Source organism: Asparagus officinalis, chromosome 8, assembly GCF_001876935.1.
Source record: "Asparagus officinalis chromosome 8, Aspof.V1, whole genome shotgun sequence".
In the NCBI taxonomy this organism is placed as follows: Eukaryota; Viridiplantae; Streptophyta; class Magnoliopsida; order Asparagales; family Asparagaceae; genus Asparagus; species Asparagus officinalis.
In genome coordinates, this window is record NC_033801.1 from 62,426,164 (window position 1) to 62,444,658 (window position 18,495).

At 35.6% G+C, this 18,495-nt stretch overlaps 1 protein-coding gene across 1 annotated transcript in view; it reads right to left on the reverse strand.

The window, feature by feature from the left end:
* The window catches only part of LOC109819731 (ADP-ribosylation factor 2-like), a 36,184-nt gene extending 22,627 nt beyond the window's left edge, over positions 1 to 13,557 (reverse strand). The window contains exons 1-4 of the mRNA XM_020385578.1: positions 13,163 to 13,557; positions 11,926 to 11,996; positions 11,123 to 11,242; positions 7,567 to 7,685 (exon numbers count right to left, since the gene is read on the reverse strand). Coding sequence (XP_020241167.1) covers positions 7,567 to 7,685; positions 11,123 to 11,242; positions 11,926 to 11,996; positions 13,163 to 13,436 — 584 coding nt within the window. The 5' untranslated portion in view covers positions 13,437 to 13,557. The remainder of the gene's footprint in view (positions 1 to 7,566; positions 7,686 to 11,122; positions 11,243 to 11,925; positions 11,997 to 13,162) is intronic.

Below are 18,495 nucleotides of genomic sequence, written 5' to 3' on the forward strand. Positions count from 1 at the left end.
AGTTCTCTTTTGCTAGTCACTTAATTGGCTATATTTAGTTTTTATAATATCAGAGTTAGAATATTCTCTTCTATTTAAAAAATGTTGATATGATTTTCTTAAAAAATATATATACATAGTAGCAATAGTATTTACTTCAGTTCAACTCAAACATTATCTTGAAACCGTTTAGAGTGAGGTCCTTTCTATGCTAGAGTGGTGATATAGTGGTTACACAGTTCAAAAGTCAAAGAAGAAAATTCTATAAAGGAAAAGTAATTTAATATGTCAAATTAACAACTAATTTATAAAATATACATGGACATTGCAGATAGCTATAGAAAGTAAGGTATATACCTTCATAAAAATTTCATAGTGAGTGACCAACTACAATCATCCTAATTAAGCATAAATAATTATTATTTTAGTTACTAATTTGATACACTTAACTATTGAATAAATCTCAATCAAAAAAATAAGAATTGAGATTTTATTATCTTGTAGGTAAATAAATAAATGTCATTATATCTCCTCTTTATATTAAATTTAAAAGTAATAATTTAAATTATTAAGCGCCAAATATTAGTTCATGTGAGAATGAAAAGTAATCTATGGGTTATATACCTATATAGTCAATCAATCATACGTATTAAAATTTTATGATGACCACAGTCAAAATTATATGGCGGGTTCACAATAAAGATAATTTATAAAAAAAATAGTACATTAAAGTCAAAATCCTTTTAACTGCTATATAGATTCTAATTTTTTTTACATATATAAACTATACTGCTTAGGAATAGTGATGTGCATACTTAACTATAGTCTAATAATCTTAAAAATGACTTACTCTTTAATATCATCATTAATTGACGTATTTATGCATTACACTGAAAATATGATGAAAATTTAGAAAACTATAAAAGAAATACCCTCAAAAGTTTTAAAAATTATAAAATGCACCCCAAAATTTTGTAATTTACAAATAAATAACTATTAAACATTATATTGAAATCAAGGAATTACAAAAATTAATGAAAAAATTCAAACTTTGGAGGGGTAATTTGCAACGTACTAAACTTTAAGGGTTTTTTTGTAAATTTCAAATTTAAATGGTTTTCAATTAATTATGCTCTTTTCAGAAAAGTTATGAGTAACATTGACCATGAATTTTTTTTTCTAAACATATACTTTTAAAGAGAGTATGATATTTTTTATAAATTTTTAATTTTCTTGGGGTTAGTAATTTCGTATAATCATTTTAGTGTCTATAGGTTAGAATTATCATGGTGTTTTTTTGTAAATTATGAATTTTAGGGGGTTTTAAAAATTTTATAACTTGTAGGCCTTTTTTTACAGATTGTAAATTATTTAAAGGCTATTTATAATTCCTATGTTTTCAATTAACTAATGAGTTTGAAATTCTCAGGATGTTTTTTGTAAATTTGAATTTTGAGCTTTTGTTTGTAATTTTTAAAACTTTAAGGACTCTTTATATAAATTATAAATTATATAGGGGATATTTATAACTCCTATATTTTTAATATACTGTTAGGTTGGAAATTATTAGGAATTTTAAAAATATTATAATTTTAAGGGTTTTATTTTTCAATTTATAAAAAGTTCAGAGTGTTTATTGTAAATTACATAAATTTTTAAGGGTTATTCGTGTTGTTTGTCGTTTTTAGTGTGTTTATAGGTTTGAAAGTTTCAAGGTGTTTTTTATAAATTTTGAATTTTTAGGGATGTTTTTGTAATTTTTTAAAACTTACAATATATTTTCTCCAAAGTCAAAAAACTTTTAGTTTCTAGCTAGCATATGTTTTCAAATTTCTCATTAAATTAAAATAAGTAAAATTTATAATTTTCAAGATGTTTTAATAAAATTTTAAATTTGGAGGGGTGCTTTACAATTTAAAAAACTTGGAGGATATTTTTACAAAGTCCAAAAAATTTTAAGTGCTGGCTAGCATATATTTTTTTAGATTTCTCTATAAATTAAAATAAATAAAGGATTTGAATTATATCAAACTTTTCTCCTTTATCCAATAACACGTTAATGCTCATTATAAATAGGATAAATCATTTAATTACCAATTCAAAGAAGATAGTATAATTAGAATAGATTAGGATAACAATATAATATTCAAAAAAAGTTAAGAGTAATATTGACCATGGAAAGATTTTCCTAAACTTGTACTTTTAAAGGGAGTATGATTTGAAACATTTGCATTTTTCTTTGATATTCGAGGTTTAATAGTGTGTTTCATTTTCTTTCTTCATGACTTCAGCTTTCCAAATTTTTCCATGAGAAAAGTTTTTGCTTTCAAAATTTGTATGGCCTTTTAAATTTCTTTGTATAGTATTTTTTCTTCTGTATCATTGTGTATAGCCATACTCTAAAGGATATCCTAGTATTTTGTCACAACAAGATTGCCCAATCTTACGATCTTTAAGTTGCCTTTTAGTTTGCTTAAAGGGCTTAGATAGCTGATAATATTGTTCTAATTCTCTTAATATAAAGAGTTGGACAGCTCCAATAGATCTATCATTTTCAGGAATGTTCTTTAGATATGCACTTCTAAAATGGCACACCATAGTTTGGGTAATTCATTGAAAATTTATTCTGTCCACCAGAGCCTATTTGTTGCTGATTTTCAAGCTGATAGGCTAATTTAAAGTAGTTAATTAGAAACTCTTCTACAAAGCAAATCTAGCAAAGTATCATTTGGATGAGTTTTCTTTCAATATCGGGTCAGATTTCTCAAAGGCTTGGCCATAAAGATCTTTACAAGGTTGATTCATTAAAGAGGCCAATGCCTCTTCTAGTGTCACATTTTTTAATTTTTCTTTATTCTATGTTTTATTAATTTCTAATAATTTTATCCAATTTGCGGCCATGGGGAGGTGATATATTCTATGAATTCGGGGGTATTCTATTCATAGAAGTAAATTAATCCAATAATATTTGGCTCCATCTATTAACATAGTTTACTCTTTTTCGAATCAAGATATTGTCTGTGTTAAAATAGATTCCTCCCATACTAATTGGACGATGAATAACAGCTTCTTCATATATTTGCTTATACCTTATTCGCATATGGGTAGGCAAATCACCACGTTTTCACAAGGTGGAAGGGATGGCCGAGGTATGTATTGACATTTCAGGAATAAAGAGTGAAACAAAGGTTTTAGCATATCTAGTTTTAGGATTTTTAAGTAGAGGTGTAGGAGATTGATCATAAGGTAGGTTAAGAGATGTACTTGCGACTGGATATTCTCCATGTTGCATAATATTAATGACTAAGGAGTCATCCTAATCACTAATTTCTGATGATAGCTCATCATCATGTAAATAATAAGTTAAAATTTTATTTTTGTGGGTCTTGTACCTATTACTTTAAGGTTTGCATTTATTGCCTTAACACTATCCTATTTGAAGGATTATAGGTTTCAGGTTGAATGATATCAGTAAGAGCCTTCATTTCCATCATATTTAGATGATTTGACCAGTGCCACATATGAGTAGAAACTTCAGTAATGTGGGTTTGAGTTTTTGTTTTTTTCCTAGAATAACATACGTATTCAAAGATTTTATTACTTCAATTTGTTGTTGAAGATTTAAAATATTTTTATTCATATCCTCTATTGGATATTTGATATCTATTAACAGGCTTAGTTGATGGTAAGCCTTGCTTGGATGATGACTTTGTAGAATCTTTAGAAAGATGAAGCAAGGGCCTATAACTATTAGATTTAGTACTAATCCTACATGTTTCTTGTATAAGTTAAGACATGGTTATATTTAATCTTTCTCTTTTTCTATCTCTTCTTATATGGTTTAGTTCTTACTAAAACTTTTATATTCTAGTTTTAATCAAGGGTTGGACCCTTTTACTTTTGGCTAATCACATGCTGTTTGAGTGCGACATTCTGTTCAGACTAAGGAATCGAAACCAACAACACACGGGTTACCATCATCCTAGCATGTTGCTTCAGAAAGAGAAAGCACAATCTCGTTTTATTTTCTACCTTTAGGCATAGTTTGATTAACAAACAAAATATAAATCATAATAGGAAGAAACAAACTACATAATGAAGACATAGATTGGAGAAAGAAAGAAAATTATTCCATAATTAAATAGAAAGCATATAGAGATATTATTATAGAACATGATTCCAAACTTGATGAGGCTCTGATACCAAAGTAACAATTTCTTTACAATAGCTCACACTTCTTTTTATTTTATAAGTCTCTTCTAAAACTTATGATCCTTATACAAGACCCTGGACCCTTTATATAGACTAGTTCGGACTTCGAGTCTCCATACTTGTTACATAATTTATTTTGTAGTAGCAGAGGACGCTTTTTGGAGAGTAGGGATATCATATTTTTGAAAAGTAGTAAATGTGATATCTTCTTTTTGGAGGTGGTTGATGCATGACTTCTACCTTTGAAGATTCGAGAATGACAAAGGGACAAGAAAATTTTAGGCTCTTCAAGTTCAACAATGGTCATATAGGAAGAATGCAACCTATTTGAATTTATCCATCATATTAAGTATGAATTCTAAACCCTTTAACAGGAGAACCTATCTTCAATAATATTTCTTTCAATGAACAAGAATATAACATTGGAGAAGAAAAAGAAATGGCAGCAATCGAGTTCTTTGAAGCTCTTTATTATAATTATGGAAAAATAACTATCTAAGATCATATTATTCTAGATCTCCCCAATATAACATACAAAGAAAAAGATTTGGTTGAAGAATTTGAACAAAATATAGTTCTAGGCCCATGTGCACAAAGAGCTAAAGACCAGTATGAAATTATGATAATCATTGGGATACCACCTCAGCATTAAGATCTTTTGACCAAGAAATTTCTCTAGAAACTGACTAGAAGCAATGTGGGCCTAATAACTATCTCGACTCCAGTGACGTAAGCAGTGATGACACGGTGCATTGAGAAAGAATAAAGAAAGCTATCCTTCGTTACTCTCCAATCTTTAAAAGTAGAAGCCACACATCTTCTACTTTCAAAAAGAAAATGCCACATCCACTACCTTTCAAAAGCAAGATGCCTACTTTCAAAAGGGCGTCCTTTGCTGCTTTTAGAAAATAAATTGTATGATATATCCGGAGGCTTGAAGTATAGAAGAAGTATATATAAATGGTCTAAAGTCTTGTATAAGGATCAAAAGTTTTATAAAAGAGTTGTAAAATGAAAAGAAGTGTGAGCTATTGTAAACAAGTATTGTTAGTTTGGTATCAGAGCATGTTCAAGTCTAGAATCTTGTACTGCAATAATATCCCTATAAGCTTTCTGCTTAATTATGAAATAATTTTCTTTCTTCCTCTAATCTCTGACTTTATTATGCAGTTTGTTTATTGTTTTTATGATCTATATTTTGTTTGTTAATCAAGCTACACATTGAGATAGAAAACACAACTAGACTGTGCTCTCTTTCTAAAGTAGCATGCTAGTATGTTGGTAACCCTAATCTATTGTCAATTCCTTAGTTTGAATATAATGTCATGCTTAGTTAATGTGTGATTAGTCAAAAGGAAAAGGGTCAAATCCTTGATTAACAGTAATATATAAAAAGTTTTAGTAAGAATTAAACCATATAAGAAGAGATAGAGAAAGGCGAAAGATTAAATACAACCATATCTCGACTTATACAAGGAACATGTAGGGTTAGTGCTGAATCTAAGAGTTACAAGCAATTACTTCATTTTCCTGAAGACTCTACAAAGTATCCATCTAACAAAGACTTAGCATCAATGCTAAATTAGGTAATAGGTATCATATATCCAATAGAGGATATCAATACAAATATTTTAAATTTTCAAAATAAATTAAAGAAATAAAATCCTTGAATACAAATGTTATTTGAGGAAAAAACAAAATTCAAATGCACACCACTAACGTTTCTACTCGTATGTTGCACTGGTCAAATCATCTAAATTGGATGACAAAAATGAAGGGTCTTACTGATATCCTTCTACCTAAAACCTAAATTCTTCAAATAAGATAGTGTAAGACAAGGAACACAAAGCTCAACATTGTTAAGAATAGAGCTTGTGGGAGAAAAAAAGACTATTTTATTCATTACACAGAAATATTTAAATACAAGAGCAAGAGAAGAGGTTTTAGTATGCTAAGCGATGTGGGACTAAAAAAATAGATACAATATGCCTAATAATTATATTTAGCACCCTCGGTCAAACACACAGTCAGTAGATAACAAATAATTTGGATAAAATGAGCCAAATTTGCATAGATGATTGTTGGCATGGCTTGATGAGAGATGACACAGTGACCAGATCTTGTGAGCATCAGTGAGTGGAAAGCATTTGCCTAGAGAGAGCTTGGCCAGATGCTGGCCAAGGAGCGAGAAATCTCGCTAAGGTAATTCTCAAACACCCTGTGTTCACGCGATGAATAATTTATGCAATTACACCAATCGGAGAAACGATGGTATTAGCAGGCAGAGATTGTGGTGGAGGAACTGCTAGGGTTTCGGAAGGCGAGAGTTTGTAGCGGTAGGGTTTAGACGATAGTTGAAGCCACAAGGACGATGATGACCAGCTGGTCCGACTTGGACGGAGCTGGTCGATGAGGGTTATCCTTGGTAGTTGTGGTAGCCAAGAAGAAATTGTTGTCGAAGTTGGTGCCGTAGCAGTGAGGTTTAGGATGAGCAGTTACTGCACCGGGTTAACAATACCCCTGGATGAATAGTGTTGCTCGAAAAAGGTTAGGGCTAGGGTTTTGCAATGATCAGAGGATGGTGAGAGGTTGTGAACAATGGCGTTTTGCATCAAGGTTGAATCCAGTGTCAGGCTGCCGAGGGGAAGCACAGAGTTTTCGGCAAAACCCCCTTGGCAACTCGATGTAGAGGAAGAAGAAAGATGTCTTTCTGAGATGAAGAAGATGACTCTGATATCATGTTACGAAAAGCTTTTGGGAGAAAAGAGACTATCTTATTCATTGTACTGAATGTTTAAATGCAAGAGCAAGAGATGAGGTTTTAGTATGCTAAGCGAAGTGGGACTAAAAGAAATAGATACAATAAGCCTAATAACTATATTTAATAAGCACAATACCCACAAACGGAATTTGCGGCTTAATAGGAAACAAATAAACTTCTGGATACTAGCAATAAATTAACTTTTAAATCATTCAGATCATGATGAGCTATCATCTGAAATTAGTGAATATGATGACTCCTTGGTCATTAATGCAACGCAACATGAAAAATCTTCATCCAGAAATACGTCTCCAAACCCACCTAATGGGCAACCTCCTATATATATCCCCACCTCAAAGTTCTAATATTGGATATGCTGAAACTTTATCGCACCCTTTATTCCTGAAATGGCGAGACCTACCTAAGCCTAAACGTGGTGATTTGCCCACCTACATGCGAACAAAATATAAACAGATGCCCATGATACCGTCATGGTCCTCTGTCATTAACTTTAACTACTTTCAGAAAAAAAAATGTTTTAAGCAAAATAATATATCAGAAATGTCTGCACCTCGTAACACCAAATAAAACAGTCAAATTGAAAAAAGGCGTACCAGCGACGCTGACGAAGTGCATGTAAGCCAAGTTTGTCCGTTACTTCAGAAATGTTCATCGCGTTCGGAAGGTCCTGCTTATTGGCAAATACAAGCAACGTTGCCCCCTGCAGTTCCGCCTGCAATAACAAAAGAGCAGCCAGTTGCCTGTCAAGTTTGGCATCAGTGGGCTAGTATACTACAAAGGTATATCCTGCACATCATAGCTCAACGTAAATATTGACATTACCATCGTAGAAATTATGAAATTTGCAATTCTGATTTAAATTTCAAAAGAAGAGACGATCGAAATTTTTTAAAATCCCTACTCAGCAATAATTTCAGTATCATTATGTAATGATATATGGATATGGCTCGGGCATGTTCAAGGAAGATCAATGTGTGAGGATGAGGGATGATAGGATTGTAGTTAACGGAGAGAATGACCAGAGATTGGCGTGAACTCTTAAAAGCGTTTGATGTTGTGATTTCAAAAGACTGGGATGATGGTAAAAAAGGTTTCATGCTGCTGATTCCAAAAGACTGGCATAAATGCTTCGTCGTTATTATTTTACAGTTTCGTGACATTTGATCCAAGTTCTGTCTATTTAAAAACACTTGCCTACGTTATTCATGAATTGTGATATTTAAAAACACTTCGACAGTTAACAAGAGAGCTTATGAACAAGAAACTTTGTTTGAGAGATTGAGAATCATAGCTAAGATTAAGCTATCTTAATCTCGTGATTTCAAACCGTGACTGCTGGAAATTATATTCAACCATTTCTCAGTGATAGAGCAGTAAAAGAAATAGACACAGATAAAGTCCAATGCATCATTTTGCTCTAGTGAGAGTTACATTCTTTTCATTAGATATAAAGTTGGACCATTATTTCGGAACAATCTCTGGGAAGTTACTGGAAGAAGTTTTCCACAATTACCTGGTTTATTTCTCCTTTTATTAGAAGTTCGGCCGTGAATGAGGGTGTTATGGAGAACTTTTAATTAACTAAAAAGATTGTGAAATTTAGCATCTATATCCTTATAACTTTTTTCCGGATCTTTTGAAGGAAATTTACCAAAACTAAATTCTTCTGTCAACTTTCTGTGGATAGGAGATGTAATATGATTATTTTTTTCTAAATTATAATGAATCATTAGTATTTTTATAGTCAAAATACCCCACTTTTCCCAAATCAATCCCGTCCATCTAATTTCCAGTTTGTTAAAAACAGATAAAAATTAAGCCACCATTTTCCATATCACCAAATTCTCTTATAGCTTTATCACCCTAGCTTGTTGTAATGTCTCCCCTTTCAACTCTGTTCCTTCTTTAATCTCCATCCATTTGCTTTCATTTGCTATATATCTACTACATATATGCTAAAATCCCCATAGGTTCTCAAGTATTCTATGTTCGTAAAATGTTGAGCTCCCTCAATATTTTACAATCAATCTGTACTCATTAAGGCATGAATTTGTGGTAGTATATATCTTTGTCCAGGGATTTGCAACTTAATCTTTTCAATTTCTGGCCCAAATTCTGTCATGCTCCAAGTAATGGCTAAAAAGAAGCCAAAGAAAGAATAGTCCTAATTATGTTAACTTTCATGTGCAGTTATGGAGAGAATACTAAAGCATAATTTGATGGAGATATTATGATTCCAAGATGTTAAGATCAGAGGGTTACTTTTGTTAAAGAGGGAGGGAATTGAAAAACAGTAGTGCATTTGAGATGGGAGGGGAATAACCGATTTAATTCCAAGCATTGACTTTGATAGCCGAAAATAAGACATAGTTATTTAACTGGCGGAAGTTGCTTTGTGAATAGCACATAAATGTTGGGATTATGTCTTTGATTCTTTATATAACTTCATGGGAGTTAGATAGGGTTAGAGATCTATCATGATTAGGAGATTGAGTCTCATCATGATTAGGAGTTGGATCTTATTGTAATTAGAAAATTAGGCTAGAGATAGGGTTTTGGTTTCCCTATATATATTCTTCTATTGTTGGAGGAAAAACCAATGAGAGTACAAAGAAGGAAAGAGACAATATTCTTGTAATTAGGGTTTTAGAGGGTGTAAACGGGTTCAAGGGTATTGTGTGAGAGAGGGTTTGACATCTTTGTCCGTGTAAAAGATTATAATTTGGAGGTGATAGTGGATTGATTTTGATCTCATGGTTTTTCCATGTTGAGAGTTTTTCACGTTAAATCTCGTGTCATTCTATTTACTGCGTTTGGTGGTTTTCAGGGTTTTTGTGAAATTTAAAATCCCAACAAGTGGTATCAGAGCTAGGTTAGGTGGAGCTTGCAAGCAGACACGACTGGTGACACACATGCTGATGGAGATGGTAGCATTGGACTTGAAGACGATGAGCGCTTATATTCGGTCCAAGCTAAGTGATGGAGGAGATGGAGGCATCTGGCTCGTAGTGTGGAGTAGAAGAGGTGCATCGATATGATTCGAAACGAGCGATGCAGGTGGGGTACGAGAACAACAAGTGGGGGAAAGCTACTGTCAAGTTTATTTTGGTAGGAGAAGCATGGTTGATTTTCTTCTAATGTTAGAGGTGACAAAGATCTCTTGTTGCGCACAAGAGAGGTGGAGACATCACGGCAAAGCAGATGATAGCGAGGGTCACGAGACGTCCCGGTTGGAGTGCAAGTGCTTCAATTCGAAGTGTGAATGAATAGAAGATGCTAGCGGGAGATGCAAAGTTTCAAGACGGCGATGATATATCTTCAAGGGAGTTTGGGAATCAAATCCAATGTGGAGATTGTTGGGATTATGTCTTTTATTCTTTGTATAACTTCATGAGAGTTAGATAGGGTTAGAGATCTATCATGATAAGAAATTAAGTCTCATCATGATTAAGAGTTTGAATCCTATTCTAATTAGGAAGTTAGGCTAGAAATAGAGTTTTGGTTTCCCTATATATATTTTTTTATTGTTGGAGGAAAAACCAAGGAGAGTAGAGAGAAGGAGAGAGACAATATTCTTGTAATCAGGGTTTTAGAGGATGTAACCGGGTTCAAGGGTACTGTGAGAGAGAGGGTTTGACAGTCTTTGTCTGTGCAAAAGATTATAATTTGGAGGTGATAGTAGATTTTGATCTCGTGATTTTTTTTCCTGTTGAGGGTTTTCTACGTTAAATCTCGTGTGATTCTATTTGCTGCGTTTGGTGGTTTTCGAGGTTTTTGTGAGATCTAAAAATCCCAACAAAAAATGGAAGTTTATCATGCCATTTTCATTTAATGTTTGTTAACTATTCTCTAAGAGGATATATCTGCAAAATGAATTAGAAAAGTAAGGATGTATAGGAAATATTAATAAAACAAGGAGATATAAACATTTACCGACATAATATGCTGAAATCAGTAAAAGACATTAGAACTTCAAACACAAATATTCCATTTCAAATAAAACTCATATCAATAGAAGTTTTCTACTACGTGTAGAGTATGCCTTTTCAAAGTGGTCCACTCGAATAGAAGTAATATGTTGACTAAAATGTAAACTCAAATTAAAATATTGATTAGATGCATATGTTTGAATCTTGAAGGAATACCAACCTCACTCAGCATCCGATGTAACTCATCTCTAGCTTCGGAAATTCGTTCTCTGTCATTGCTATCCACTACAAATATTAGCCCTTGTGTATTCTGGAAGTAGTGCCTCCATAATGGCCGAATCTAGTTCGCACATTCAAAGTACAAGAATTAGTTTGACTGGAAACAATGCGACGAATGAAATATATATAAGTGCACGGTAACCCTGGCTGCATCTCTAAGTAGTAAAGAAATATAAATAGAATTTGAAACATATATTTTAAGATTAAAACCAATACAAGAGCTTATTGAGATGAAAAGATAGTTTCTTATTGTTATTCGCAACCAGTGAATATAGGCTCAGCTAGCCGCTCAGAGGAAACTAAGAAATGATTCCAAGGAAAGAAATCACGTACAAAAAACACAGATCAAGCGTAAGTTATTGCTCTTTGACATGGCATTTTTGAAGGAGAATTGTCATAATTTAGAGAATCCAGGTCCTGATCGACCAATCATCTTAGATGTATTATGGGCAACCTGTTTAATTCCATGCGCTACATAGTATGATACAAGTGTTCCAGGGAACTTATTAAGGTGATACGCTTTTGCTAAAATAACGGAGTTTGAGAAAGTAATATCTCAAAATGTATATTAAAGAAGTATATAGCTGCTATTTCTGGAATGTTACGAGGTATAAATTTCCCTGTTCAGATTACTGATTATAATATCTGGAAACCATAACTTGTGAAGCTATCATGATATTGAAATGTAGAACTAGCGCAACAGATTTTATGCGGAAATACTAAAACTTTGATCAAGTGTAGTACCTTGTCCTGGCCACCAACATCCCATACGGTGAAACTAACATTTTTGTAATCCACGGTCTCCACATTAAAACCTGTAAAATGTAATAAATATTGATTAGTAGACACATTGGTTAGTTTGCCATGGGGTCCTGGTCCTCTACATCCTCCTTGATAGTAGAGGATGGCTACAACTCACCGATAATCTTTCTTCACTATGTGACCCCATGAATACTATTAATTAAAAAAAATTCCTCAAGGACCCAAAATATGAGACTAACAGCGGGGCAGGTGAGGTGTCCTCCTCCTATTGCATAATGAGTTGACCATCATTAATGATGACCGTCTTATTATGTAATAGGAGGGGGACATCTCACCTGTCCCCCCCTGTTGGTCTTATATTTTGGATCCCTGTATCAAAGCTCTTAATTAAATAAATTACATAAAAATCTTCTTAGTTGTGGGGCCCATTGGATGAACCAATCGTATTCATACGTAGTCATTCTCCACAATTTAGGATGTAAAGGATCTATTCTCGGCTAGTTTGTGTGGCCATTATTCATGTTATTCACCTTACACGCAAAAGTTATAGTCAAACGTAGTGTTGTCGGAATTAGCTCTATGAAGCTTTTTCCCCCCTTCGCGAATGCTCAAGGACTGAGTGCAGGTCAATTCAATATCTTTGCATTTAAAATTATCTGTGAAGCAAATACCTTCGTATGTTGCTCATTATATCTTTAAGGTAATTAAATGTCAGAGGTCAATTTTACCTTCAAATTTAAAAACCAAGGCATTTCAGATTAAAAGAACAAAATAGATTGATCTAGATCATATAATACATATTCACGCAAACTGATCCTCGTAAGCTCGTGCTCATCAATCGCCTTTCACGTCGGACGCGAATTCACGTAACAGTATATCAAAGGAAGCGTCATAGATTCTCAAATAGTTAAAAAATAATAATTAATTTTACGCTTGCATTTTATAATACATATATTGAACAAAAACAATACATAGACTTCCTGACGTGATCCCAAACTATACCTGAAGACTATATATACATAGAATATAAGAGATTCGTATATGTTAGTTGCCACCTAAATTAATTCTTCATAAGATATTTAGACTGGAAGAAGTTGCACAGCTCTTGGAAGTCATTTGTTAAGGGGATCATCAAGGCTACGAGCCACTTAAAGTTGTTATCAAAGAGTCAAAAGTCGAGAAGATACTATCAAAAGTCGATCGGTTGAGGATAGGTTACCGATGGTGGGGATGGTGGTGATGACCTCGCCGAGCTTGAGCTTGTAGAGGATGGTGGTCTTTCCGGCGGCGTCGAGGCCCACCATCAGGATCCTCATCTCCCGCTTCGCGAAAAGCATCCTCACCATCTTTGATAGCACGAAACCCATTGATGATGATGAGGAGGAGGAGGAGGAGGAGAGAAATGAAGAGGAGAGCAGCTGGGGGAATGAAGAAGGAGAGGGTAGAGGGCCGGGGATAAGGAAGAGAAGATTAATGTAGGAGGAGAAAGGCATCTTGTTCTTGTCCTTCGTTGAGGGCTGATGGAGATGGTGGTGGGCGCGGAGCACAGGATTCGGATTGATTGAGGAGAATAAGGGATAAAAAGCAGTATTGCAGACTCTGATCGATGGAGACTGCATATATTCTTCAGATAGAGCGAGCAAAATTAGCCGGGCGCGTTGCTGCGGCATTTGTGTAGGAAAAAAACAAAAGATACAATAGTTTAACTATAATTGACATAAAAATATGTCGTGTATATAATCATTTAGAACAAAAATACCAAAGTTACCACGAAAAAGTAAACAACTTGCGTTGTATATCAAACTATTAATTAAATACAAATTGGATTTAAAAACAATCCGATGAAAATTTTTGGGCCTAAGAGAGATTTTGGAAGTGAGTGACTTATAACAAATAGTGGCGAAACCTTCGGTTTAGAGGTAAAATTCCCTTTTTGGAAGTACATGGCTTGAAAATTGAATGAGAGTAAAACTTTAGGTCAGGTAACCAATCGACGGAGAGCGGGCCGAAACGCTTCCTCAGAAGGAAGCAAGCCGAGAGAAACCAACCGACGGCTAACCCTCTGAGCTCAAACCTCGCCTCCCGCGGTAAAGGGAAGGCCCATGCAACTGTGGTAGATACTAATCACACGTCACAGTAGCAATCCTGAAGACAGCAAAAGACTTCGGATCCGAGACTCCAAAAAGAGTACTCTTTCAAGGACGAAGACGTTCCAGCCATCTTTGAGTCCCACCTCGAAAACAACAAGATCAAGCTACCACTTATCACAAATCAGGAGGAAGCTGAGAATACTTCGGATCCGAAGTACTGTGCGTATCACAGGAGGATCCTTCATCCCACCAATGCTTGCTTCGCTCTTAAGAATAGCATCCAAACCTTGGTTGAAGCTGGTGTCATAACGCTAAATTAAGCCGAATGAGCACTCTGAAGAGTATACGAGTATAAACTGCTTCTCAATACTCCAACAAATATACGAGTCTAAACTATTTCCTAATTTTAACGGGAAGTTCCTGGAAGAATATCATATGTGATATTCTTAAGGATAACCCGATCATTCAGCTGGGTACAATGTTAGACCCAGTTTCACAAAGAAAGCTGGGGGTGGATGTAACGGAAAGTTCCCGAAAGAATACTATATGTTGTGTTCTTAGGTTTAGCCCGGTCGTTACAAAAATGGGATGAATAAGAAACTCCCCACTTGACTCTAAATGCTGGGAGCAATTCCACCAGTTTCCGAGCACTCTTTTGCTGAGATGAGAGTTGATCACATCATTGGATCAATCTTCCCTCATAAAAAACTCACACTGGTGTTAATGATTCATAGTTCTCCACCACAAAGTCTCTCACTGATCAAATTAATTGATAGTGGGCCCACTAAAATTCTTTCTGGTTTAATCTATTCAAACTCACACTGTGTCTGTGCACTCAACACTCCTATTGTTAGAGTCCGGGCATAGTACTCGGAATTTTAATCTCCTGATCATTGACAATTGTCAAACCCCTCCGTGTTAAGTATTTGTCACTTAATACCAGGAACTCCCTTTGAGTGATTTGTACGAATCAATGCTCACAAAGTAATTTGTGCTCCCACTATCGTTGTTCGTTTGGTCAAACCTTCCTATAATTAGGACCACAACCAAAGTCCCCTCCGATTCCTTTAATAAACGAGAGGTCCACAAATTGAGCGATCAAACCTATAAAAGTTAGGATTGTCTCAAAACTCCCCACTTGGTCAAACCTTCCTATAGTTAGGACCAAAACCAAATTCCCCTCTCGATTCCTTTAATGAACGAGAGCCGAGAGGCCCACTTTCAAATCAGACTTTCCTTTCGATAAACGAAAGACCTCCACCCCAATTGAATGATCAAATCTATAAAAGTTAGGGTCATCTTAGTACCTCCTCTCGGTCAAAACCATCAAACGGTTATGGCCAAAACTGTGGTTCCTTTTTGATAAACGAAAAACTCTCATCCTTTTCCCTTCAGTCAATCCTATAAAAGTTAGGGCAGAAGTCGGAAACTCATCTTCAAGTCAGGTAACCAATCCTATAAAAGTTAGGATTATCTGAATCTTTTCGGTTCTCGGAGTGGATATCCCACTCTTAGTTTTACCTTGCAGATTCTCAAAATAGAGATCCCACTTTGAGTTTCTTTTGCAACCAGAGATAGAATATAAAATTATTCTTCCCCGGTATCGGGTTCACTTCTGCCCCAAGAGAAGGCCCGGAGATAGAATATAAAATTCTTCCTCTCCAGTGTCGGGTTCGTCTTTACCCCAAGAGAAGACACTACCGATAATCCGTGCCTCACACGCACGGGGAATTTTATCTCGAATCCTAAGAAGGGATAAGTCAACGCCTAACACGCGTTGCCGGTTTAGTCTTTCACCGATTGAAGAAGACACCATAATCCAAGTCTGGAGACTTTTATCCCAAAGCCTAAGTAGGGATAAGCCAGCGTCTAACACGCGTTGCCGGTTAGTTCTTGACCGTAAAAAGAACAAAAGCCCACATATTCAACATTGTGGCAGGTCATTATTAATAACGCCAAAATCCACGCCTTACATGCGCGGTGAACTTTATCTCGACTCCTAAATAGAGATAAGCCAACGCTTAACACACGTTGCCGGTTTAGTCTTTCACCGATTGAAGAAGACACCAGAATCTAAGTCTGTGGACTTTTATCCCGAAGCCTAAGTAGGGATAAGTCAGCGTCTAACACACGTTGCCGGTTAGTCTTTGACTATAAAAAGGATAAAAGCCCACATATTCAACATTGTGCTAGGTTGTTATTAATAACACCATAATCTGTGCCTTACACGTATGGAGAATTTTATATTGAATCCTAAGTAGGGATAAGTTAGCACCTAATACGCGTTGCTGGTTTAGTCTTTTACCGATTGATAGAAGTCACCAAAATTTAAGTCTGGAGACTTCTATCCCGAAGCCTAAGAAGGGATAAGTCAACGCCTAACACGCGTTGCCGGTTTAGTCTTTCACCGATTGAAGAAGACACTAGAATCCGAGTCTGAGGACTTTTATCCCGAAGCCTAAGTAGGGATAAGTCAGCGTCTAACACGCGTTGTCGGGTAGTCTATTCTCGTAAGAAAGATGAAGTCTACGTATTTAATATCGTAGCACTAAGAGAGTTAACTCTCTTAGCACAACGTCACATGCGAAACGGACTTAAACAATCTGCATGCATGCCTGATTCAAACAGTAATCGGTAAAAGCACGTCAAATCCATTGAAGACTGAGAATTTGCTAAAACATCATAAGTCTACGTCTAACACGCGTTGCTGTTTAGTCTTTTCACATGAGAAAGAAGAAGTCTACGTATTCAATGTCGTAGCACTAAAAGAGTTAACTCTTTTAGCATAACGTTACGTGCAGAACGGATTTAAACAATCTGCACGCTAGCCTAACTCAAACGGTAGTCGGTAAAGGCTAATCAAACCCGTTAATAGCTGAGGGTTTGCTAAGAATCCTATAAATACAAGAGTCATTGACGCACTAGCTTCATTAATTGGTCTCGTGACTCAAAGATCGGACAACCTTAGGATGAGATCCATACCTACAGATGAATCAGCTTTAATAGTTGGTCCTGTAGCCCCGACATTTGGGACCGCCATGCTCCAATGACTTAAGAGTTTAAACTGTGTAAACTCTAGCAAATATACGAGTATAAACTATGCTAACGCCGAACAATGCGTTACAGCAAAAGTTAACGCCTGTCAAGGCGTTATAGTAAAAGCCAAGGCCAGTCAACGCATCGACGATTTAGCCAAAATAAGGCTAAGAAAAAATTCCGGATTAAATGATGATTCCAAGGAGTTCAATTACGATTCAGATATGAATTCCCGATGAAGATAATCAGTTCAACATCAACTCAACAACACGAGCTAAGTTCAAAAACTTACACACCAACTTCAACAACGGTCAGATGATAAACGCAGCATCGCGAGCTAAGTTCAGAAACTTACACACCAACTCCAGTTCAAAACTTCAACAACGGTCAGACGATAAACGCACCACCGGAAGAGCTTCATCTATACTGAGCAGACTGAAGGCTGAAGAAGTTAAGAATTGAAGCAGTTCACAGGTCCCTCTACGAGATTGAGAAAAGGGCCTATCTTATCCAAAACATTCCACACTCCTCTATAAAAGAATAAATCTAAAATACTTTGGAGGGGGTATCTGTAGACGTCTAAAAATGCATATAGGTGTCCGCACACAGCTCGAGACGAAGAGAAGATGATGAACATCGTTATCTGAGTCTAGGAGGATTATCTGACGCCGACAAGTGCATGAACCGAAATGGCGAACTAACTGTGTCTCGTATGCTCACCGGCCACCTTAAATTGGCCATCACACATGTTGGTCAGCCCGTGCATATCAGTCAACTCACGCACGTTAGTTAGCCATAAGTGACCAGACACACTCGTTAGTCAGCTCGCGAACGCAGTCAACTCACGCACGTTAGTTAGCCATAAGTGACCAGACACACTCGTTAGTCAGCTCGCGAACGTCAGTCAGATCCAAAATGCCCGACGCGCTTGTCGGTCAGATCCAAAATGCCCGACGTGCTTGTCAGAAAGATCCAAAGTGCTCGCCATGCTTTTCGGCCAGATCCAAAGTGTCTGACACGCTTGTATCCACATCATCTACCCAAGGATAGCGCGAGTTATATGGTCAAAATTTATGATATTGTAGCTACTTTACTTTTCTGTATTGCTTTCCTTTATCTTTTATTTTTAGTTTGGAATTGATATTTAGCGATTCACAATTTAAGACATGGGGCAGCCACCTTCCCTTTCAAACCCTAACCCTAATCTTGAGTTTACCTGAGGCGTTTATCAAGAGGAAGGCTGGATCTGCGAGCTTGGCGAAGAGGAATATTGTACGCACGTGTTTGGGAGTTCAACACGATGTTTGAGGTAACATCACCTCTATCCAAACCTTTCCCTAGTTTAAAAAATCAAGTTTTATGTGTTTATTATGATATTTCTCATGCTTAAAGTTAATCTAGTGTATTAGAATTTAACTTATGATGT